This window comes from Haemorhous mexicanus, chromosome 3 (genome assembly GCF_027477595.1).
Source record: "Haemorhous mexicanus isolate bHaeMex1 chromosome 3, bHaeMex1.pri, whole genome shotgun sequence".
Taxonomy (NCBI): domain Eukaryota; kingdom Metazoa; phylum Chordata; class Aves; order Passeriformes; family Fringillidae; genus Haemorhous; species Haemorhous mexicanus.
The window spans coordinates 81565246-81590229 of NC_082343.1; the positions used below are offsets into that span (position 1 = coordinate 81565246).

Consider the following 24984-nt stretch of genomic DNA (forward strand, 5'->3'; position numbering starts at 1 on the left):
TGGCACCACACAAACACTTCACTGACATAATGGCAGATAACCACCACTGCAATTTGTCCACAAAATCTGCAACCATAGCATGTGCCTAATACATAAGTAAGAAACCTTTGGTATCCATGTCCAATTCAAGTGGCATGACACCACTTAAAGTGAATTTTGTTCACTTCTGGTGAAATGAACGAGCCCTCAAAACTGTTCAGCCACTCCATGGTCCTGTGATGGCAAGCACAGGTTAATGAGAAATGAGGCACAGGTGAAGTGGGATAGTGTAGAAGAAAAGATAGGGCCTGTGATGTGGATCCTGCATCAAATGAATAGGATGTCACAAGAAAAAGGAAGAGGAAGCAAAGTCAAGATGGTATAGAAAGAGAATGAGAGGAAGACACCACAAAAAAAAAAAAAATAGGAGAAATGCAGCAATGGAAGGAAGGGGAAGAAAAGAAGAAAAGAGAATCCACAAAGCCAAATATTTGGTCCGCTATGATACTTCCATCACCATCCCAAAGCAATACACTGAGTTACTTTCCCACCTCAATCAGGGCTGTACAGAGGTCAAAACATTGTCTTGAGTCAGGATTTGCCTTTTTAACAGGTGTCATGCTCGAAGTACATATAAAATAAAATCTAGCACAATGCCAGTTATGAATCAGCTCTCCCACTCCCAGTATTAATAAAATTTGTGGGTACTATTTATTTTAAAAAGATGCTTATAATATATAATTTTAAAGGCACCCCATGTAGCACATAATAGGGCACTGCAAATTGCTTATATAATAAGTAAGTAGAAGAAAGAACAATATAAACAGTGGTTTGCAGCCCTGACCCTATGGTGTTTCCTGCCACAATGAAAGTAAAAACACATGTTCCCTGACAACCATCAGGCACTTTGTCACTGCTGTTGGACATTTCGATGCCTTAGGGCTTGTCTACATGCTTGTCTATGTTGGTTTGTCTGGGTTTAATTTGCTACAAAGGACTATGTGAATTCTTATTTTGACCTAAATCAGACTTGCTTCAGTTTAATTCAACAAATTAAAGGTCAGATGAAAGCCAAATAACTCTGTTGATAAGGACAATCACTGTTCTAATCAATTGCTTACAATTATAGTGCTGCCTGTGCTGGCAAAAGCTGACTTTCTAGTAGCTTATCTTGATGAAGTCTCACCTGATTCCTCAGACTGTCTTAATTGAGTTAAATTGTGCCTGAATGGTCCTTAGGATCTACTGCCACATGGTTAATGTCACCAAATCTTTGCTTCTGCTGCTGAATGCAGCATATATATCTAAAATAATAATTTCAGTGGGGAAGTACTGGTTAATCTGAAACTTAACTTTTTTTTTTCCACTACCACACCCAAACACAGGCACTTCTCAGCACACAAATGATGGCAGAAGCAGGGCACAGAGCGCTCTAAACTAAACAGGTACATCATACACACACTGAGAGACACTTGGGGTTCCCTTAATTCAAAGCCTGCAAGAGCAGTTTTGCTTTAGTCTTGCTGGGTTAAGTGCTTGGTTAGAATATTTAACACCGGTGCCCAAACACAGGGAAAGCTATATGTTTAGGGAAATGTAATGGAAATGAAGAATTAAATGAATGGAAAACCAGCCAGCCTTATTCCAAAGAAGAGTGTCCACAGAAGTAGTTACACCAGTACACTAATAGTAGGACAATTGTAACACTGTAATAACATCAGTGCATTTCCTGAATCTTGCTGCAGAGAAGCAGAACTTGTCTTAGTTTTAGAAAGGCTTGTCAGCATCCTTATTTCCAAGGAAACACTCCAAGTACTTCCTCTTCAGAGGAACAGCTCATAGCAGAGGTTTCATTTTGCAATTTTGCAGCATTAATTTTAGGCCAAGGCAACTCAGACAAGCATAAGGTAAACTTCACCTAATTGCACCAACACTGTCACAAGCTATGTGTCTCAGAAAACAATTTGTTGAGAAGGAAGGCTCTGCTATCTGTTTCAGAAAACAAATAATCTGTTGAGAAGGAAGGCTCTGCTAGGTCACCCCACCACCTGAAACCTCAGCTACCCAAGAGCAGCACAACCATAGTGCCAGCACAATCAGATTGGTGTTTTGACTGACTGGGTGCCCCTTTGGCTTAATTAAAAATACATGCCACACACCAAACATGTACAGCCAATCCTGCTTCCAAAGGATGGTAAGGTTTGTGGAGGTTTTTTATGCCATTAGAGAAAGCCTAGCTCACACTTCAAAACACAATCAAAAAACACTGAAGTGTTAAAACTTTATGACAGCATATTCATAATTTTGTCTTTCAACGACAACGTCTTTGTGCTTATGGTTAAATTACCAAAATTAGGTACAGAAAACATAGAAATTACATATATTTTGGGGCTTATAAACCTCTGTTAGTTTTCCCACAGTGGTGACCTGTAACACAGTTTGTTTCAATCAGGAAGCTGCACAGGAAAAAGCTATGCTCTTCCCAGCAGCAGCTTCATAGTTCTTTGAACCTCTTCCCTCACCACCCTCCTTAAGCAAGAATGTACTTTATGCAACTGCAAGGAAACCACTCGGTTACGCCGTGACACAGATCCCGATATCGTGAGGCCTTTCCATGCGTGTCCTTAGCTGCCACCTCGGACGCCCGCACGCTCCCTGCTCTGCCCTCACCACGGAGGCCACTAAACGCACTTTGCCCCCGATTTCACATGCAGACAAGCGCCACGCAGACGTACATCCGCCGCCCGGGCCACCCGACACCTGCGCTAACAGGAGGCAGGACAGGCCCATCACCCCTTTTGTGTCCCGGTGTCGTAAGGGGCCCTGCTGACCCTTCCCAGGTCCCGCCGCGTCCCCCATCCACACCCCAGCCCGCACCCTCCCAGGGGGGATTTAAACCAGAACCCGGAAGCCTACCCTGCCGGCGCGGTGCACGCCGGGAGCTGTAGTCCCAGCTCCCCAGTGGCCATCCTGCCTTTGAGTGGCGTGGGCTAGGGCGGGGAAACCACGAGTCCCGTGAGTCTCTGCGGCGGGGGGGGCCGGCGTTTGAACCGGCGGCGTTGTTGTTGACGCCATATTGCTGGTGCGGGGGTTACGGCCGGGAGCGCCATCGCCGCCGCCATCGCCGCCGCCCGGGCCCTGCCATCGCCATCGCCCCGCATCGGCCGCCCCGCACCGCGCACCTGGGACCGGCACCGCGTCTCTCGGCACTGCTCGTGTCCCGCCACCGGCCGCGGGCGGAATTTGTCCCGGCCGGGCAGGGCGGAGCGGGCGAGGAGAGCGGAGATCCAGCTGGACTCAACCGGGGTTGCTGCTGCCGCTGTCGGGGCCGCTCCCTAGAGAGAGGCCGGCGGGGAGGCGGCGGAGGCGGCCCTGACGCAGCCGCCCCCTCCTTTCCCTTCCCTCCCCCCCAGCCCACTCCAGACAGCGGGGAAGACGCCTCTGGGCAGGGCCGGCTGCTGCTGTCTCCACCGCTGCCCCTCGCTCCGAGCCCCCTTGGCCGCTCCGCGCCATGGCTTGCGGCGCCACTTTGAAAAGGACTCTGGATTTCGACCCGCTGCTGAGCCCGGCGTCCCCGAAGCGAAGGCGATGTGCGCCATTGTCAGCCCCGGCCTCAGCCTCCTCCTCCTCCTTCGCCGCCGCTGCCTCCTCCCCGCAGAAATACCTGCGCATGGAGCCCTCGCCCTTCGGAGAGGTGTCGTCGCGGCTCACCACAGGTGAGGGACGCGGCACTCCTTGCGCCCGGCAGCCCCCCCCGGGGGCAGTTGGCGGGGAGGGGGCCGGGAGGGCGGCCGGGAAGCGGGGAGGGGGAAGAAGGGGGGGTTGGGTGGGTCTGGCATCCCCCTCCAGCCATTTTCTGCCGGGCTGTGCGGCTGGCAGCGGCCGGGGCGATCCCTACTCGGCTTGGCACTGAGAGACACAATAGAAATGGCCGTTTGCAGCAGGAGAGGAGGGGGAGGAGGAGGAGGGACGGGGAGGAAGAAGGGGGGGCGGGCTGAGCCGATGCGGGCGGGTGGCCATAGGAAAGGGGTCGGTGAAGGGGGGGTGAGATGAGACTGGAGAAAGGGACCCGAGCGGCGTGGGGGATGGGGGTGCTGTTGGGGGAAGCTCGATCCTAGGAAGGGAGGCCGGCTTGTTTTTTTTTTTTTTTTTTTTTCCTCCTTGTACCACGGGTGCTTGGATGTGGCAAGGAGAGCCGCAGGGGCGAGTCGAGCTCCGGAAAAGCTGGAGGCAGGGGACAGGGGTGCGACCGAGGTGGGGCTGGGGTCGGGTGTCGGCGGGGCCCCAGTCGATCCCTTCCTCGCAGCCATTATCGGTGGGTCGAGGCGGCGGCACCTCCTCCCGTTGCTCAGACATCGGGGAAGGGCGAGGGGGGCAGGGCGGGGAGGCCGGCCTGTCATCCATCACCCGCAAAACGACGGTGGGAAAAGGCAAAAGCGAATAAAACAAAGGGGTAATCCTACTTCCCAGCTCCTTAATACGGGCTATCGTCCCGGGTAACCCATTCTGTGGTATTCTTAAAAGTTCCCTAGGAAACCCGAGCGTTAAAAGCGGTTGTGTGCAAGGGTGAAAATTGCCTTTAGGGCAGATAAAATGGGATCGGGCGGTCTCCTGCTCTCGTCTGGGAGACTCAGGGCAAGAACGAAACCCTTTTACATTTTTAAGGTGCGAGAGATGAGTCAACCGGCGGCCCTAAAAGCTCGAGGTCTGCTTGTGTAATGGTTGTCAATTAAAAATCAACCGAGTTCTTTTTAGCATTGAGTAGGGAGAGAAGAAAGGAACGAATCTTGGTTGGGCACAAAGGGTTGATTGGCCCGTGCCATGCTTAGTCCAGTGGGCAGCTTCCAGCAATGCACTCAGGGACGGTGCAGCTCGCGGCCATGGCTGTAGCGCCGAGGTATGGATGTACCCGTGTCCTTTGTGTGCAGGGAAAAAAAAAAGCCCTCTGCAGTTGTTGCAGCAGAATTCCTTCCGCTGTTGTGTTTGATACTCCCTTTTATAATACAAGTTGGCTCCAGGTTACCAAGCACTAAGTTTGAATGTTCAAATTGCTATCTACACGTAGGACAGTGCCTTGTTTCAATTCTTAGTTCGGAAAACGGTACTGTACATTACATTTTTTTAGAGCTTTTACTTTTTTAATAAAAAATTGCTATGGAGGAAATATAGAGGGCATATAGAGTAAAACTTGGCATCAGTGCATGATATTTTTTTTGAACCTCTAGGAAAGGATCTTGAATGAGTCAGCGGTCTGGGATGAGAGTTGTGATGGATGGCACTCCCTGGTACAACAAGGCATTGCATGTACTTTGAAATAGCTATTTAAAATCAGACCTAATTTAATTATTTTAGAGGATAAGTATTGCTTCTTTGTAGTGATTTCTTTTGATTTCTTTGGGGTTTGACGAGCTTAGGTTATGAATATTTAATATAGTCTGGCCAGTAAATATGTATTGCTGAAAGGAGGCAAATCAATAAAATTTTCAGAAGAGACTACCTAGAGCAGTATTTGAGGTAATACCTAAGCTTCTACTCTATCCATTTTGAAGGGCTTAAAAACTGGAATATTACTGAAATTGAGCAAATACAGGCCTCTTTGTCTCCTGAGAAAATCAGAAGTGCAGGTGGTGGTCCCCGTGAAAAGGTGATTGGTGTACAGACAAAGGTGTATTTTATGTATAAAAAGTGTGTTTAATATAATGAAGAGTGAATGACAGTAAATCAAAATGTCTCGTACAGCGCTTGAATACTCCTAAGCAAAACGTGAAGCATTTATAAGTTGTGCACGTTTACATGGGTTTGGCCTAAAAGCTCCCTCTGTGGTTTCCGTTACAGAAGAAAAAAAAGACTTTATACCGTGCTGGTATAAATGCTTCTGTTAATCAGCTTGCTTAGCTTTAAATTTCAGTTGAATTTGGTGGTATTATCACACTGTGTATATTTCATTTCGACCCTCACTAAGCAAAATAGAGCTCATAATGTTAAAGTGGCCTGTTGAAAGGTTGTGTGTGATTCATCTAATTTTGTAAATGTACCTGTGAACTAATAGTTTGCATTTTTCCTGGTAGTCACTTGGAAGAATCAGATGGTTTATTCTAGAGCTCTGACTTAGATTGAGGCCTAGTGTGCTGCAGAAATATATATTGCTTTCCATTAGTTCTAAAATGAGTTCACATGACCATTTCTGATGCAGATGTCTGCATTAGGGTCAGATAAATCTTGCTGTATAGGTGAAAAGAATTCCAGTCTGATTTCAAAAGTGTTACGAAGACACCATTTCGTGTTAATTTTTGTGTTGGGAAATTTATTAACAACAGCCACAATTCAGTTGACTTGACTTGGGCTTTTCTCAGCCCATTACTGTAATCCTTAGATTTCCAGCACTTAAAAAGTGTCTGTCTGAATTTTGTGCAATGAGAATTAATGTTCATATGAAGACAGAGCTCCGGATAAAAAGGACCTGATGCTTAGACTTCAAGTTTATGCTTAAACATTTTTCTTCTATCTGATACTCTGACCTGGTGGTGTTTAACTTCACACTGTGGAGACCATATCAGCATCAGGACTTCTTACCACATCGGTCCTCATTTCAAAAATGAATTATCTGGAAGTAGAATGTTACAGATTGATTGAGGGGTGTGTGGGGAACTGAGAATACAGTGAGGTAGTCAGATGAGAAAACAGCTGTCTGTATAGAGTGGTCATAGACAAATAACCAATGTCTGTTTGAGAGAGGATAGGCTTATTCAAGATGAAATTTATCTCTCACAAGAGTGTTTTAATATTTTGTGGTTATTTGAACAGCTGTTAGGTCACTTCCAGTTTCTCAGTGAATTTGGCAGCCAAACTATAATTGTGGCTTTACAGTCTGTATTTTTTGTGGAATTGTGCTTACTGGCTTGAGCCATACTTAGGAGGATGTTTGGTAATTTTTGGATAGCATTATTTGCATGTTGAATGATGTTTTTAAAACTGTTCACTATAAGCAGTGCAGAACATACCTGCCTGGCATAAAACTGGTTTAGTTTTGAAAGAGTGGCTGCTCTTAAATATTTTTCTACTGCTTGAATACTACAGATGAGTTTTGTTTTAGTTTCATGTAAGTTCTAGCTATAAATGAGACTGTTTTGTGGAATCAGAATTACTGCACCTGGGTCTGGATGCTGCCTGTGTGTTATGCATACACTTGTTGGGTTTCCTCTGAAGTCCAGAGGATGCTGTTCTGTTTCAAAGCTGTTAAATTAATTCAGAAGTGAAAGAAGAAAATATTGGCAGTATTATTTTTCTGTTCTCTGTTGGATGTTTTGGAACCATTGTTTACAGTTTTACTCAGATGAAAGATAGTTTGGGAGTGGGGAGAAACAAAGAAAAAAACTACACTTAATTTCTTTACATTCATAGGCAGGTTAGTTATTGAAGGCCTGAATGTCTGGACATTTCTGAGATTGAAGCTACAGTAGGAAATACAGTTGAAAGAAATTGGAGGGACAGAAGGGAGAAATAATGTTGATCTTGGGGATTTAAATCTCCTGGTACGTAGAAAAAATTAAATTCCTGGTACATAGAAATTAAGACAGACTGAGATCGCAAGGGTTTTTTCCACACTTCATCCAGAATCAGAGGTTAACTTGAGAAAGACCTCTGTGCAGCCGAAAAGGATGAAATAATCCAGAAGTCCACCGACTTCAGCACATACAGTTTTTCCTCCATCTGAAACATTCATCTACTTCAACGCTTCCCCAGCAACTAACTAATATTGCAAACTAAAAACCAGAGTGGGTGGAGCTGTTGAGAACAGGCCTCTTGTGAGGGACTCTTTACAAATAGAAGGTAGATAAATTTGCCTTTAGAATGTCCTTTTTCTTTTACAGAAAAGTCTGGAAAGAGATTGATGTAATTAACACAGTTTTTCAAAGTTAATGCTAGAAAATGTCTTTGACCTTTTTGAATAGGAGGAACTGTTGGTCTTCCCTGTGAGCTGTCCTCCTACGACCTTTGAGTTGCCCTCTTGAGCAAACTGAACTGCTTCTGTCTGAAACTTGGTCAGGCAATGGCCAAGCATAGATTTGGCTTTTAAATGAACAGATCCAGTGGCTTTGGAATGTGGCATATTAGTAGTGCTGAATCTCTTTCTGCTTAATTTCTGTTTTGTTAACTTATCCACATGTATATTTATTGCTAAATTGTCTTGGTGTAATGCCAGGTTTCTCATTGCACTCCAGTATTGCAGAAATCATTAGGATTTTAAAAACCAAAACATTCCCACCCCTTAACAAAAGTCACGTAATGGCTGCATCTGGACTTCATAATTTAATTTATATGAGAAATTTCTGTATAGATGCCTGTGGTGACTATAAATGTTAAATACCCTTGGTTGTAGATGTCATGAAATGTTGAAGCCATTTTTTTTGTTTCATTGGCAAGTCTGATAAATGCAGTGTGACATTTTTTTATGTGAAGGGAAAGATCTAATTGCTTTGTCTAATACATTTTGCATTGCTTGATTTATTTTTCATTTCTCAATCCCTTGATCAGAAGAACGGGGACTTCCTGAAATAATACATTTGCAGAATGAGCTAATGCACATGTGAATGTCGAGCTGAGCTTGTGGGGGACCCAGAACTTTTGTCAATGTGAAACCTGGAGTAACTGGATCTCCTGAGGTTGCCTGCTCTGTGCTCCAGTCTGTGGCAAGCTACTTCTGTCCTTTCTGTAGCTGTACCCGCATGTACCCCTTACCATTGTTTTCTCTCTGGCTTACAGCATGCTCCTATGAGGGGGAGCATGGTTTCCAAAAGTATGCATTCTGTTACTAACCTCTTAACATGCCTAATTGAGAAGCATTAGTGGAGTGGTTGACATAGAAGACCAAAGCAAGAGAGTAAGAGGAATATTTGGGTTGTTTTAATTTCTGTCTCTGCCAGAGTTCCCTTGTTAAGTAGAAAAAAAACCCTGAGGAATACCCTTTATCCATTGCTCTGCTGCAGTGCTGTCTTTAGGGGGAATATGGCATCTTCAAATTAACATTGTATGTCAGTAGTCTGGTGGGGAGACCAAAAGTAGGAATGTGGTGACATCAACTAGGTGTTGAATAAGGTTGAAGGCCTAATGGAAATGTTACATGTTAATTTGAACTAGGATAGTGGAGTGTTTTGCTTTAACAGAAGCTGAAATCCCTAAAGATGTATGCCACTGACATCAGGATAGCATTTGATTGATTACTTAAAAGCAATATCAGGCACGGTTCAAGTTTGAATGCATACGTTGAATGGTGACATTGCCAGCTGAAACCTGAGCTAAAGATTCCATTTCAGGCCTGGAAGACTGCTACTGATTTCAGTGCATTGAGTCACCTTCCTGTGTGTTTTGCTGAATTTTCCTTTAGCTAAATGAGAGGAATCAGGAACTGTGATGAGAGATTGATAGTTTAAAAATCAAACCCAAAGAAGAAAGTCCTTCAGGTGAAACAATCAGCACGTTCATAGTCGATAAGCAGTTATTAAAATGAAGAAAATAATTGTTTGCCTTTTAAACTTTCTAAGTTGAACTGCTGTTTCCTTTGTACATAATTTCTAGGTAATTACAGGTCAGGGTGAAGTAATTAGATGCCAGAATTTTGAAAAATATTAACTTGACTTCTTATCATGATTTAAAGAAAGTAGGAAGACTACATCACTCCTTGTAAATGAATATTTGGCTTTGCAATCCATTAGTGTGACAATCATATTTCAGATGTCAAACTTGAAGTCTAATTTACCCTGTTCATATTTCATCCTCTCTTCATTTGGAAATCATTGTTCTCCAAATGGCATCTCGAGTTCTGAAAGATCTAAATGCAGAATTTAAAGAACCTGTGTACTCAGCTTTATGCTCTCAGTACACAGCTCTGGATAAAAAAGAGAGTATCCATGTATTTCATTATATTCAGGGATATTTGACTGAATCCCTGATGCCTTTGGTGGTTATGGTGAGACGATAGTTTTCATTTGTCATTCTTGGTCTTAGCCTTGAACCTGAAGGAGAGGGGGGCATAAAACAGATTCTTGTATAGCTGGTAGAGATTCTAGTCATGTTGAGTTTGAAATGCTATTTATGAAGTACTAATTCATTTCAGTATGTTAGCAGTGTGGCTTTTTCTTGCTGCTACACCATATTCACAAGTCGGATTTTCACTTCCAGCACCTCTGCCTGGTATTTCCTGTTAAATAGCTCTGTGCCTTCAGAGGCATCTCTAACCAGTAAAAATCACTGAGCACAGGGGGCAGACTGAGATTATGAAGAAACTGAGGATAGGCCACAGTGATGTGTGTCTCATAATATTAAATAACTCCTTTTGTAATCTCAGATCAAATCATTGTCTGATGTATAATATCTGATTTGGACTTGGTGTATGTTCAAGGTGAATGAAAGCTTTTATTTAAAATATCGAATAAGTTTTGATATATGTGATGCAAGTTCTCACTTAGATTTTATAGTCTTAGAGGTGGTGATGGTAGATTTTCTTTAATGAGTGTACTTTCAGATTCTAAGTTTTCATATATAAAATAATTTGTTAATTAAAATGCATGTCATTGTTTTAAAGGACAGTTTGGGCTTCCACACTGAGGCACATAAAAAAAACTGAGCTGTGTTTGACACCAGTTCAGTGCACATTTTAAGTTAGTTGTGCACCACAGAGAGAACAGTCAGAACTAATTGGAAGGCAGAGAAGTTGGAAAACTGAACTTTAAAAAGCAGGAAGGTTTTCTGGAAGCAAAAGTAGGTTGGATCTACTGATCCTAAGCTTTGTTTAACTGGGTCAGAGTTTTAAAATTCTTTACAGTTACATGTCTGCTGTATAGATGGTGTTCAGAAGAGGTCTGGTTTGCACTACCTTAATATTTCATGGCTTCCTGCAAGTGCTGAGATGCTATAAAAATGTTGTTAATATATTTGTGTGGAATTACAAAACAGACCAGTAAATGGGAGAAGTAACTGGGTGTATTTAAGCAGTTTTTCTTACTGTATTAGATTATTTTAATTTGGCATTCAGATTTTCATTTAAAATGAGTCATAAATATTTGCAGGCTTGCATTTCGCTTCACAGTGAAGTAGTTTTAAGTCTGAAATTTTATGCTACTGTAGGTTAATAAGAATGCCTGCTTAGTCTTTTCTGATATAAAAATGTGCCTGCTTTATTTGAAACATTCCTGGTCTCATTGTTCATGTGAGAGGTCAGTGAGAGTTTGGTGCTGTGTTAATCTCCCTTTTTATAAATGGTGGAAATTGGGAAGTATTAGATGAGTCAGCCTCCTTGACTGCTATCAGCAAGGTACTGAGGATGCCTTGCAGTCTAGTTCTCTGTGCTGAGCAGTTGTGCCTTAAATCTTCTAAGTTAGTCTGAATGGAGGAATACCATTTACCAAACCAGGTTATAGGCACGCTTAACATTTCAGGCTTTTTTTCTCCTCCTTGCAGTTTGCAGTGTAGTCAGTGTCATGTTTAAATAGTCCTTTCTCTTGAACTTTGCTTAGTTCTGTACCTTCAGCTGAAGTCATAGTAATGCCAACTGTTAAAGCGATTTTGTCAGGATGGAGATCTCCCAGATCTGTCAATAGTGTTTCTTGAGATTTTGGATTTTCACAGTAGGATTTGAAGGTGGCAATTTAAAAAGTGTTCTTTGACAAAATTAGATGAAATTGCTGTAATGTCGTTGAGACTTCTTGTCCACAATTCAGTATAATTTAGAATAGAGTCGTGTATCTTTGGTGCAGAAATCTTGATTTTCTATCCTAGTTGTTACTGTTTTCCCGAAGTCCACACCTGATTTCTCTGCCTCCTCTCCCTGTTTCCCCCACGTGCCCCTCCTTGCTTTTGCTCCTTCTGTCCTGGCTGGTATTTTAACATTTTCTCTAAATTATTCCTTGTTTAATTTCTAGGTTTTGTTAGGACTGAAGGAGACATGGCATATGATTATTGATTTAACTCTTGCAGTTTCTTCAGTTGAGCAGAGTCTGTTTACTTTTTTTGTCCTTAATGATTTTGGTATTTAGTGTGGTTTGAGAATGTTTTTGCAAAAAGATGAAAGGAGAACTGTAGAAAATATTTTTATTAAAGTTGTTACACCTGAAATTTGGCTGATTTGTTTTTTTGCAGTTCAGAAAGTATGGCCAGGACAAAGTAGTCATAGTGAAGGATGGTCATGATCTGTTATGTTCTTCAGTTAATACAAATGCAGTGTGAATATGTGCAGTCAGGTTTCTCATAGTGTAAACATGCTTTAGGACAGATGATCATAGGAGCTAATTTGATTCCCATTCAGAATTATGCAGTATCACTGGAGCCAGAACAGTGCTTGATTTTGAGGAGAAGTATTGTTCTGCCACCATAGTGCCATTGAGTATGAATATTGTTAGGCCACTCTTTGAGTGATGTGTGTACGCACGTGATCAGCTCTGCATGGGATTCTCTTTAATTTTGGAAGCCTGGCTGCATCTTGGTTTAACATGATTTATGTTCCTTGGTATTGTACAGGAGTGTTTGTATCTTGTCCTACAGAAAGCAGTGAATCCTCCATCCCCCCACACCACTTTCTTGTGGTTTCTTCTCTTAATTTACCAGCTATGCTTTTTGATTAGTGTTTTATCACTGTCTTCTGCATTTGCTGCTTCTTTAAACCATATTACTGACCTCCCATTAGAGGAAAACTTTTCAGTTGCAGGCTTGGGACTGAAAAGGTATCAAGTCCTTGATCAAAATCCAAGAAGCTCCTTTGCTGGCACTCCTGTTGACTCAAAACAGGTTTCTCTCTTTTTATAAATTGGAAATCTCTAGACTGACTCATGGAATTGAACCATGACAGTATTTAAACATCTGAACTGAGAATTTTAACTAAGAATTTTAAGAATTTTCCTTCCACTTGGTCTAGCAGAGGCTTCAGCTGCTGGCTGAAGATGGTGGTAGCTGAAGGTACCTGCATCACATGGTTCCTTATTAGAAGTGTTCAGATATGGAACCTCAGTAGCATATGGATTACAAACACGAAATTTGGTTTAAGTTTTCATGGTATTGTATTGGCAAAATGTGACAGAAATAGGAAGGGTCTGAGTGGAGTCCTTTGTAACTCTGACATGATCATGTGAATTTATATGTACCTGAGTTTCGGAAAGTTGTCCTTGCTAAAAAGTCTAGAAGTATCATTGGAAGCCAATTGTGCAGGTAATTTTTTCTTGAAGCATTTGAGCATTTAAAAGTAAGAGTTCTCATAAAGGATGATAATCTGTGGAAATTTCTTTATGGGAAGAAAAAACAGTATGGTGATAAATAGAAAATGCTTTTTTTTTGTTCTTGAATATTTTCCATTGCCAGAGGGATATACAGTTAGGCACTGATGCACCTAAGAGCTGTTTGGTATATGGAATTTCAGAGAGAAGGCACACAGGATTGGTAGTTCCTGGTGCAAGGATTAGTTTTTCCCTTATGATTCTACAGTGGAGATGAATTATTAAAATAACTTGCTGTACTTCATTCATTGCAATCAAAAGCTGCACTACATATTGCCATACTCCTTTAAAAGAGACTGTTGATCCATCCACTGTATTTTATTTGGATAAATTTGAGACTGTCAAAAATGTTGTGGAAGGCTTTTGTATTTTTCCTGTCAGTTTCCAATTCTTTGATATTTTAAGCAGTAGGTGCTTAATGCATATTGTCTAAATTGTGTTTTCCTCTTCACTGTGCTGCCTGGAGGACAGCCTACAGAGAGGAATGGCAATTCTTGTGGCTGTTTTATTCTTGAGTGTCTCGTTACTCTTACCTCTGTGAGTGATAAAATGCTGTGTGGGAGTGAAAGATTAAATTAAAGATTAATTATATGAAGTGAAGATAATTAATACCAATATAAGTTTTAAAGCCAGACTTTGATCCATGCACATTGTATCATTCCTAAATTTTAGGATGCTGGATTTTTTTGTTAGCAGTACTCTGGTACCAATACTTGACCTTAAATAAGAACATTTTTTTCTAGTGTTCTCCTGGTAAAAACAGCCTGGGTTACCTTTCTTTTAATTAGTTTAATGGTTTTATGTCTTAGGTAGGACAGTGCTTTTGCAGGTCATGTTTTAAGAGTCTGTCCTTTATCATCTGCTATTTATCTACAGCATTTGAAGTTTGAGAGGAAATCAAGTGAAATGGTGAAATGTAAAGATAATTATTTTAGGGTTTTTTGGTTTTTTTTCTCTTTTTAGAACAAATTCTGTACAACATAAAACAGGAGTACAAACGCATGCAGAAGAGAAGACATTTAGAAAATAGCTTCCAGCAGACAGATCCTTGTTGTTCTACTGATGCACAGCCACATGCATTTCTCCTCACTGGACCAGCTTTGCCAGGTACTCAGATAATTCTGTGTAATTTTCCTATGTTTTCTTAGATTCTGCTTGTGTAGACAACTTTTTCTACTTACTTGGTGGTTTATGGCACCTTCTCACTTGTTACTGTTGTTTTTTGGACAAAAATTGTGTGCAATTCTGCTATATTCTGTTATTCTGTCAGATTCCATTTGAGTAAATAGTTCTCCCCATTACCTGTTGTGTAACAGGTAATGGGGAGAACACATTCCCACTAGTTACAGCTGCTTTTTTTGGCAGTAGTGCTGTTGGTCTGGAAGATGGTAACTTTGCATTTTAAAAATTGGTCAGACAAAAACCTGGCATTGTTTTCAGGAGACCATCCTGCCTGCTCTGACACTGTAATAGGCTTTTGGAAAGCAGCTGTCTCGGCACCAATATACTGTACTGTAATTTTTATATAAAATAGAAGCCTAAATTTGTGTGTGGCAACTGCCATGTAAATAGTGTTCACACTGTTTGTGTGACGTTCCTGGGGTTTTGATTGTGGTGTGTGTTGTCCATTGCAGATGTCTTCCTTTTTGAGCATCCAGTTCTGCTTCAGTAGAAATTAGGAGGATCAAATAGCAGAGCAAATCTACTTCAAATGTTTTGTAAAGTTCTTTTAATGTAAAAGGTGTGAAAAAACCTGATTATAAAACACTGGTTCTGATCTGCTTGTAATTGTAAATTGGTATGCCCAAATATTTACTCTTAGGTACTTCATCTGCAGCATCATCACCATTGAAAAAAGAACAGCCCCTCTTTACTCTCAGACAAGTTGGAATGATCTGTGAACGTTTGCTGAAAGAACGTGAAGAGAAAATCCGTGAAGAGTATGAAGAAATTTTGACCACAAAGCTTGCAGGTATCTTACATTTCAGCATAAGTCATAGTGATTTTGAAAGCTTAAAACTTCTGTTATTTTTGTTACAGTGTGTGTTTTTTTCTGACCTGATCTGATGAAGGAATGGGGTTGCATACATGCCAGAAAAAATTATGTTTACTCCCTTTGATAGGTTTTTTCCTTCTGTGCTGGTTTGGATAGGAAGTATGACTCTTAGTTATTACTACTCAGTGAAGACAGTGGTTTTATTTCAGTTAGAACTTTCTCTTGCTATTGTGTCTTAAATTGACAGTTTTCCTTTTTTTTTTTTTTCTCCTTCTTCAGAAAGACTGCCTGTAGAGCTCTTTTTAAAGGACTGTTTTTTTGTTTTGTTCTTTTCCTGGTTGGGAACTGACTTCCTTTTTCTAGAATTTGGCAAGATGACAGTGCCTAAGATTTCCCTTTCTCTTCCCAGTACTTAGCATTACACTGCTGCCAGCAGTGTTTGGTATCTGCTTGAGAGTCAGTTCAGCTGTTTTTTTTGATGCTCCGTGTTGAATTCTTGTATTTTACCATTCAGCTGAAATTCTTGGCACCTGATGCCATCTTATCTTTCCATCAAGATCATGCTAATGTCAGCATTGTAAATATGACCTTTCTTCAGTGTTTGAGGGCCGTTACTTCTAAGCCTCTTGCTAGCATTTGAGCACCTAAATTCTTGTGCATTTAGAGGTAGGTGCTTTCACAGTATGATGTGGAGTTTAATATTTAGTGTGATGATAATGAAAACCTGAGCACACTGTTCTGCAGATGTGCTTTTGAATACCTACAGCTGTTGTGCTTTCCACTGAAAACGCATCACAATTAAAGTTGGCAGGTCTCTTCAGGTGGGAATAAAGCCTTTTACAGGCACGCACATGCAGAAAGTCACCAGGCTTGTAGGTTGCTTGTGATAGTATTGTCTCTGCACCCAGGATCCTGTTCATGTTCTGTACCTGCTGATCTGCCATTTCTGTATAAGAAATTGCTATAGTTCTATGTCCCTCTTAAATCTACATCTATTACAGACAGTAACTAAAGCCATGAATACTTCTGCTGCTTTGAGCCTGGTGTTCTATTTCAGTGTTATTCTTTTTAACCTGCTTCAGGCTGATGAATAAGGACTCTCTACAACTTTTTCTCCTAATTTATGTATGTTAGGAATTGGGTAATTTCTTGTATTTTCTTAAATTCATTTCATTTAGCAGGGTTCATAACCATTTGAAGACCAGATAGATTTACATTTCTTCCAGGCACTTTTTAGAAGCTTGTAGTTCTTTACAAACAGGAAGCCCCTCTGTCAAGTTCCTTGCATGTGCTCTGTCTCTCAGTCCCAAAAAGAGTATTGTTTGGTTTGTTTTTGGGAAAGGGAGGGGATTGAATTCTGTCTGGGAGTTGTGGTTCAGTGAGATGATTTAGGTTTACTTGTTCTTACCATGGTGCTCACCAAAAGAGCAGTTGGGAAGATCATGTTACTGCCTCACATTTATTAAGCCAGTAATACATTTTCAACATTATACAAGAATTTTAAAGACTGGCAAAAGAACTTAGACCTTCCCTACGTGGAAGGCCAGTTATGGTTGTCTGCTGACAGAATGGTTATATCCTTTTCTAAACTAGTGCAGTAAGGTGATAATCTTTGTTACAAAAGTGAAGTCAAAGGAAATGTAACTGGAAATTCTATAATAAATCTCAGTTGAATAGCTTCTTTCAAGTGACTTAACTGAATGTTTGCATCTTGGGTATTTTCTGAATCAGAGTTGTCATGTAGGTGGTTAGCCAGATACTGCCTATTCTTTCTTTCTTTCTTTCTTCCATGTTCTTTGCAAGCAGAGTTGCTTTTCATGCAGAATAAATGTTTGGTAAATGGAAAACTCAGGTCATTGTAATGCCCTGATTTCTCTTCCTGCCTCTGTTACCTGAAACTGCTGTGTTAGCACAAACTTGGTTTTGCAAGAGCCTTAGCAAAACACTAGCTTGGTTGTAAAGGTTTTAAAGAAAAGTTTTAAAGAATCTCTGAAAAACAGTATTTTATAGTATTGTAATTGTATTTGTGTTCATGTCATTTAGCCGCCTGACTTAAAATAGTTAAGATGTATGTGATACAGTGATGTAAGTATTTGTGCAGTGTTCGCCTAAATTCTCAAGTAGTTAACTGTAGGCTGCTCCTAACTTTGGATTGCTTAACTTCTGAATCTGAATGTCACAAGAACGGGGCTTTTTTAGTAACTGGATTTTAAAAAAATTTGCAAGGCCTTAGTTCTAACTAAGGTGATGCTACTAAGCAGCTGTGTATGCCGACTTCGGCCTTAATAGGAGAACATTTGCAAGTTTGATTTTGGCCTTTAATACATACTTTTAGGAAAAAGTCTAGTTGGTGTTACTTTTTCAAATGGTTTCAGTGCACTGGATCCTTCAGTCCGGTCTTTGTGTTATTTTGTTGTTTGGCTGAAGTCCTCACATAGCTGCTGAAAAGCCGCTGGTCAGAACTGCAGTGAAACAGGTCCTGCTTATGGGCAGAGGGGAGCTGGCCACAGTGACTGCAGGTCCCCTTGGTCAGGGATGAATGTCCTTAGATCTTTGGGTCCGCTCCGTACTTTGGGCTGCTGCTGCACTGCTTGCTGATTACTGATACCCTGTTTACTTCAAAGGTGAAGCTCATCCCTGCAAGAGGATGGGGACTTTAATGGGGCAAACCTGTGGGACTAGGAACCACTACAAATCTAAACGCATTTTTGGTTGAAGATTGCCTTCTTTGACCTTGCCCTTTTCTCAGAACACCCCACATTGCTGCACATGTATTTTTCCACAAGGGAGGAAGGGGAATGGAGAGGAGCGGCATCTGGTAGATATTACTCTCCTTGTTCAATTTCCTAATTCTGAAAGGTGATATCCTGCTGATGAGTGCAGTATTAAAACTGAGTAAAAAATTGCGAATGTATTTGTATGGATGTGTGTATAGAAGGAATAATCTTTCTGTGAAATAAGAAACAACAGTGCTTAGTGCTTACTTCCAACAGTGCTTAGTTCAAAGCCAAGTATGTTTGATATCAAAATTTCATTTCAGATGACACAGTAACTGTTTTCATGCAATCCACAATCAACTATATGTCTCCCATAGTTGCTGCTTCTGTGATTAGAATGACTCAAAAGTTAGTCACTTAGCATTTCATCCTTTTAGTTTCTTGTTTGCTTTTGATTTTCTGGCAGTCAGCAAATACAATTTCTAACTGTAGCAAATCCTTTTCCTGTACTTTTGTGTTTTCATTTCATTAAATTAATTTTCTTACACCTGGTAGTGGTAGGAGCAGACAAATTATGTTTCCAACCCTAGCACTGACCTTTTTGCCATGATTTCTACTCTGCCGCCATTATGGATCTGTAAAATGGACACACTTCTTTTCTTCAAAGTACAGTGTGTGATACTTAGCAGGTGTGAGGTATATTGAGGTCTTTGTTACATGCAGCATAATTCTCTTTGAGTTTATTGCCATCTTTCTCATTTACAGAAGTTTGTAGGGGAGAGTCTTTTAATTTAAGGGGACATTACCTGAATTGTTCTGGAGGATAAAGAAAGAAATGGCAGCTATGAACTGTCTTAAGTTATGTAAAACTACTGCTAGTTTGGGGTGTGTTTAACTTGTATGATTTCTGTGTATAAAAATTAGCCCTGAGTATTTTTCTGCTGGATTTAAACTTAATACTCATACTTGCAATCTTTCATCCTTGCAGAACAATATGACGCATTTGTGAAGTTCACGCATGATCAGATCATGCGACGATATGGAGAACAGCCTGCCAGTTGTGAGTATCTCTTTCTTCTGGTCCCTGTAGCAGCATTGAATTACCAAGTGTTCAATAATTTAAATGGCCATTGTTTGCTGTTAAGCTGCTAGGCCCCAAGGTAAAATACTCGAAATTGAAAATATGGAATATTGAGATTGAAAGGGAGGTGTGAGAGAAAATGCAGCTTAAATGCAGTGTTTAAAACATCTAGACCTGGTTTCCCATAGCATGCTGGAGTTTAGTTTTGAAACCAGTTTTGATACTACCATAGAAGGTTTGCACAGAGCTGATACTTGTTACTGCTGTCATTAACGCTTCTTTTTTTTTCTCTTTCCAGATGTTTCATGAATCACACTTTCTGCATATGTGGGCTGCCCTATACACCCTGTTTTATTGTTGCAAGCTGTCCCAGTAAAGACTTGCAACAATGCCATATTTTTTCCCCCCTGTGAACACAGGTTATTTCAAGCTTTTGTCAGTGGCAACCACTCTTATGCAGCAACTGGTTTTGGAGTGCTCCCTGATGTCAGTACCACCTGGATGTGGACCTTTGCTACCTGTAATAATACCAGTGGCCTCATTTGCTGTATCATTACAATTTGGCTTCTTATGTTAATAAGTTTGAAAAAGTAAAGGATTAAAGCTGGTGTTCTAGAAGTTGCCCTTCACTGGTTGTGTAAATAAAAATGTAGAATGACACTTCTGACTGAAGTTAGTGTGGTTTTCATAACTGTGCACTACAACAGAGCTGTAATCACAGTTAAGTTAGAATGTAATCCCAGGACAATTTTAAGCAAATAGCCCACAGTACTGCCTGTGAAATAGTGAAGGAGGGCATTTCTGTATTCCATGACTTTTTTGGGGGTTAAGAATGGGTTTATATGATTTCTCATTTTTGTAGTTTTTATTTATTCTATCAGTCTTTAACAAATGTTTATTGCTGCAATTTTTCAGTGTATCATTGTTTTACTGCCCTTGTAGTACTGGAATTTAGTTGGAAGAATAAAACATTTACTTCTAATCTGTTTGTTTTTAATATGCAGGTGGAACTTTTGCTGTGTATGAATAAACTTAAATCTGAGTGTTTAAATGAAAACTTTATTTACTAGCAATAGTGGGTGGGTCAGTTTTAGATCAGGAGAAGGAGTTGGATTAAAATCTCAGGTCATTCTTCAGAGGCAGAGAAATCTTCCTTATATTGGCTGTAGTGTTTCGTGTTGAGGAAGCGTGTTTGGTACAGAATGGACACAAAACTGGTGATGTAACTTGCTGCAGCTGACTCAAAGAGCAGCTGCACTTGCCTTCCTTCAGATTTCAGTGACGCATTAAAGGAAATCTGTTCTTGAGATAGAGCAGGTGCATGTACTGCAAGCTGGAACAGTGTAGCTATTGCAAGAGCTGAAGGTGTGTAATGCCTGTTAAGGGTTGAGAGCCTTGTTGGATGCATTCAGCTGTTGACAGACTGCTGTGTTGGTGCTGGCTGCTGCTGTCTGGGCAGTGCTGCGTCTCTGAATCACTGTGAATTTCCTACATGGCAAGTCTAGATTTGTGTGTTATGGGGTGGAAGTATTGCTACCAAAGTTACCTGCTCTGGGGACAAGAAAGCAGTTTCAAAGTAATAATTTGATTATAAACTGCTCCCTTCTCTAACTTAATAGCTTCTGGTTAAAGGGAAGTCTGCTCTGTGATGGATCTATGTCCCATCTCAGATTAACAGGGGAGTTTGAGTTGAAGCTAGTAAATGAACTCGGTAATTGGCTCATGCTTACTTATGGTATCAGAGAAACCTTGTGATGAGCCCTGCTACTTGGTGAACTCTTTCACTTAGGAGTGAGATTGAAGGTTCAGAATTGGACACATTGCCACAGTATCGAGTATTTTCTGCTTACTTCCCTGAAACCTGTCTTGCCTAAATATTTGGATTATCTATCTCTATCTTCAAAATCCCAGAAATGAGAAATCTCTGTTAGACTCCCCTCTCAGGTCTTCTGTCACTGAAGATGAAACTATCAAGGGCTGTAGTTTTTGTTGTCTGCCTTTAAGTCCTCAGTCCCTCTCCTTCCTGCTCCTCACTTTTTGACCTCCTTTTATTAATTTGCCCAAGCTAGGAAAATCACTGCTTCTAGGTGGACCACTATGCAAATTCTGGCATCCTCATACATCTCAAGTATTTCCTGTGTTCTTTTCTTTTGGGATATTAAGATTTATAAATAAGAAGTGATGTCATGCTAGCACCCAGCCACTCCTGTACTGCTCCAAATTGATGCATAGTAAGCAGTCTTGTGGCAGATGAAAAGCATGGCACTGTGGGTGCTGATGTATCACAGCTGTGGTATGCTTAATTTGTGCCTGTTTTGGAGATGAGGTTGCATTCTTTAAAATTTTTCATTCTTTAACCTGCTGCTTGTTCTGTCTTGGACTTCGAACTGGCTCCTTTACTTAATCTCAGTGCCAGTATCTAGTGTGATGAATCACACATGAGAGACTTGTTCTAACAAGAGTCATATTCTTCAGTAGGAAAATGGCTGGCAGCTTGATGGCTGTTGAAAAAACTAGGGAAATATTGGGGTACTGTGAGGAGCCAGCTGTGCTTGAAAACCAACCTGCTTTGCAGAACCTTTTCAGAGGCTTTCGAGTCGAGGAGAAATGGGTACAGTTCAGTAACCAGGCAGTTCTTGGCACTACACTTTGTGGTGGCCACATGTAGAATATTTCTGCCATTTGTATGTCAGTGCAGTCTTACCCAAAAGCCAAGCAAGCTGAGAACAGTTAATTGGGACTTAACAGAGTGAAACCAAAGATCTTGGTTAACCTGTTTATAAAAGGTAGTGATGTATTCCTTTCTTTCCAGGCAGATCTAAGTTACTGTGTACTTGAAAAGCAGCATGCACATCCTGTGTGTTGATTTTTGTGTCTAGATGTGAGAGCGTATAACCATAAGATGACTCAGCAATTTTCAAGGTTGCAAAGGAAGATTGAAGCAATCTTGTGTGCTGATGGTTGAGATTTGCCTGTGTACACTTGAACAGCATGACCAGTCACAGTTTCTGCTTAAAAACTATTTTGTGAAAGCTCTCTTTGTTCCCAAGTTGGGAACTGGGAAGGATTTAAGCTTTCTGACTCCACAGTGGGGAGGAAAAAAAATTGAGGCTGGTAAAGTATTAAAAGTTTATGCTCTTGTTAACCAGTGCTTGTGACTTTAGTATTGGAAGTCATTCTCAGTGATGAAATGGCTTTTACAGGCACCTGGGCTGTTCGTATAGTTTATTGCTGTTGTAGGCTTCAGGATAAAAAAAATTACAAAGATTGTGTTTGAAACCAGTAGTGCAGTAGTGTAAAGAGGTGTCAAAGAACAGTATCTGTAACAGTAGAGAAAAAGGGTTGGAAAATTATTTTAATGAGTGTTAACTTGCATTCAGGTCTGATTTTTGGCAGTAGTTCTGTTGAAAGCTGTGGCTACCTAAGAATATGATACAGTTAGTTCGGAGGTGAGGCTTTACACTAGAGTTTCAGAACTACTACAGACATTAGCACTTTGAGGTTTTTTTGTAATGTTTTCTTTAAGTGAACATTGCAGACAGTGAACATTTTTGGAATGTCTGCAAAACATGTTATTACTATGCAGACAGTTGTAGAAACTAATTTTTAATTTTCCAATTGAAATCTCTGTTTCAGCTAAGGCGTGTAAGGGTGTCTCAGCTGTTACTGATGTTGGTTCCAGATTCAGTGATGTTAAGCTCTTTATCCAGGAAAGTAGGACTGATTGCAAAGTTCAGCTTCTGAAGAAAGGTGAACTAAATTAAATTTATGACCAGTTTAGTTTGCTTTTAACTGTTCAACCTTCTTACCTTCCTTGCTGAAGAAAATGAAGCGTCAAGGACAGAATCAAAGATTTGATCTGAGAAACCATATGTAGCACAGCAAATGTGACTTTAACCATATACAAATTTGTTATTAGTTCAAGGGAAGAAACAGCCATTAACTATTAATTTTACTGTTTTAATGTCATGTTGCCTGCACATTTGGGGATTAAAGGCCACACACTGTTGAGGCTGGTTTCTCTTTATTTCTGAATGTTTTACCCTCTGGGGGTGTGAAAGTCACCTGGGTGAGGTTAGCGGAGGGGGGTGGCAGGACACAGCTACACAGCAAAGCACTTGGCTTCTTGTCCTCTTGCACATCACGGAGACATTTGGTGCTGCTCCCTTTCATTTGTCAAGTGTGTTTGTGAGATAAATGGGGTAAGGTTCAGGATGGGGGTGTTCAGCCTTCCCCTCTGCTGAAATGTATTGCTTTCCTCTCTGCTGCTGGAAAGCTGTCTGTATGTGCTACTGAACAGGTCCCTGAGCTTGCTCACCAGGGAAGAATGGGAATATTTTACCTGTGTCTTGAAACTTTTTCAAGTGCTCCACTGCGATCCTAAAAATTCATGTTCTTGAGGTTTTTGTCATTGTTTCCCAAGCTGTAAGTTCTGGCGGTAGAGTCATAAGCTCCTCCTCCTCCCCCTTCTGAACTGGCTGGCCGCATTTACAACCAGACCCCCACTTATACACAGCAGGATGTGTGGCTGTGACTCTGTGATTCCTGCAGCTGGAAAATACACTCAGGGAGGGCAGGAGTTGTGTATTTAAAACAAGCCTGGCCTCTCTTATCTACATTCCCGGGGAAACAGCTGGCTAAGTTACTGGTTCTGGAACAGGACTTCCCCTCCCCAGTACAGATCTGGTGTATGGAAGTGATTATGGAGGGTTTATCAAAGGGTGGTGGATGCACTGCTCTGGAGGGCAATGCAACTTTTCCCCTTTGGTTCCTAAGGCTTTTCCCATGGTTGAAGAACAGGGCACAGACACTGGCATAAACACATTTGCTCCTTACACAGAGTCAGAGGAAAAGGGTGGTCTGAGAAGGCTTTTTGAAGATGGATCATCAGATGAGCAGTGTTGGTACATGCTCAGCCTACCTTACTTTTCACACAGCTGTTTCCTTTGCCTGCGTGCAGCACAAACCGTTGGCAAAGAGGGAGGTTACAACATGTGCTTTAGGTGGGTATTTTCCTACCTTCCACCTGAGTGCACAACTGCCATGTTCTCAGTCTGCTGACACAAGTTTTCCTAACTGCAGAAGTCAGCTAGTACCCCTCAACCTCAACTAGAAAAAGGAATTCAAACAGTTCGCTTTTACTCTTGCCAAAGGACAAACTTCGCATCTTCACAATTCTCTCCTCTTCTCTCCCTCAAGGAGTTTTTAGGAGTTAGGACCAGTTTGGAAGAACACACAGCAGAAACTGAGCATGGAAGTTCATTGTCTTCTTTAGGATACTTGTTTTATTTATTTTTAAACCTAGTTCAAGGGTCAGGAGGCATATTAATGACTCAAATCGTATCAGCTTATAAGGATGTTAATAATACTGCTTCATCACTTTTTGGCTGACGCAGCCAGTGCTGTCCTTTTGGCTTGCTAGCCTGAGCTGCATCAGCGGACTGTTACATATCACACATCAAAGAAGACTGAAACTGGCACAACAATACAGTATTCGGAACATGAGCATTAATACAGCAGAACATTACACAGGGAAGATGAGCATTAAAAAACAACTCTATTCAAGCCTGCCCAGGCACTCAGAATGTATCTCACAACATTCAGGCACTGCTGACTTTGACTCAGTATGCAAAGTTAGCGAGAAGTAACTGTGTGGGAACACAGCCCTTGCTCTGTTGGGAAGGTTTATTAGCACCTTGGTGGTACATTAACAGCCTCCCCATGTCAGCCTTGCCACGTGGTCAGTTTTCTGCTTGCTGGGCTTTATGAAGCCCAGGAGCTCCAGTTCAGAAACAGCTCGAATAAAGCGAGCGCTGGACATGTCAGTGAAGGAAAGAAACCAAGTACACTTGATGAGACAGTGACAGACACACTGTTCTCTTCTAGGAGGGCAAGATTTCTAAGTCATGGTAAGCACAGATTTCACAACATGTTGCACAATAAAATTGT

General features: G+C 41.2%; 2 protein-coding genes across 6 annotated transcripts in view; one reads left to right on the forward strand and one right to left on the reverse strand.

Moving 5' to 3' along the window:
• Nucleotides 1-3022: 3022 nt before the first annotated feature.
• Nucleotides 3023-20017, forward strand: AKIRIN2 (akirin 2). 2 transcript variants are annotated; one of them, XM_059842497.1, is made up of 5 exons: nucleotides 3023-3695; nucleotides 14205-14348; nucleotides 15079-15213; nucleotides 18943-19014; nucleotides 19334-20017. In XM_059842497.1, exons 1-5 carry the CDS (start codon nucleotides 3491-3493, stop codon nucleotides 19342-19344), a joined length of 567 nt encoding a protein of 188 aa, XP_059698480.1. In that variant the 5' UTR covers nucleotides 3023-3490; the 3' UTR covers nucleotides 19345-20017. The 2 variants fall into 2 exon arrangements, with proteins under 2 accessions (XP_059698480.1, XP_059698478.1); XM_059842495.1 differs by having other exon boundaries at nucleotides 3027-3695; nucleotides 15064-15213.
• A 4270-nt stretch (nucleotides 20018-24287) lies between these two features.
• Nucleotides 24288-24984, reverse strand: part of ORC3 (origin recognition complex subunit 3) — a 35244-nt gene continuing 34547 nt past the window's right edge. For all 4 annotated transcript variants that reach the window (XM_059842483.1, XM_059842481.1, XM_059842480.1 and 1 more), the window contains one exon: nucleotides 24288-24848. In XM_059842483.1, the coding sequence (XP_059698466.1) occupies nucleotides 24743-24848 (106 nt within the window). In that variant the 3' untranslated portion in view covers nucleotides 24288-24742. The remainder of the gene's footprint in view (nucleotides 24849-24984) is intronic.

Coding starts and splice junctions, on each gene's coding strand:
- AKIRIN2 (XM_059842495.1), top strand. CDS start 3,491: ATGGCTTGCGGCGCCACTTTGAAAAGGACTCTGGATTTCGACCCGCTG. Junction 3,696..14,204: donor GTCGTCGCGGCTCACCACAG/GTGAGGGACGCG, acceptor TTCTCTTTTTAG/AACAAATTCTGTACAACATA. Junction 15,214..18,942: donor TTTGACCACAAAGCTTGCAG/GTATCTTACATT, acceptor TCATCCTTGCAG/AACAATATGACGCATTTGTG.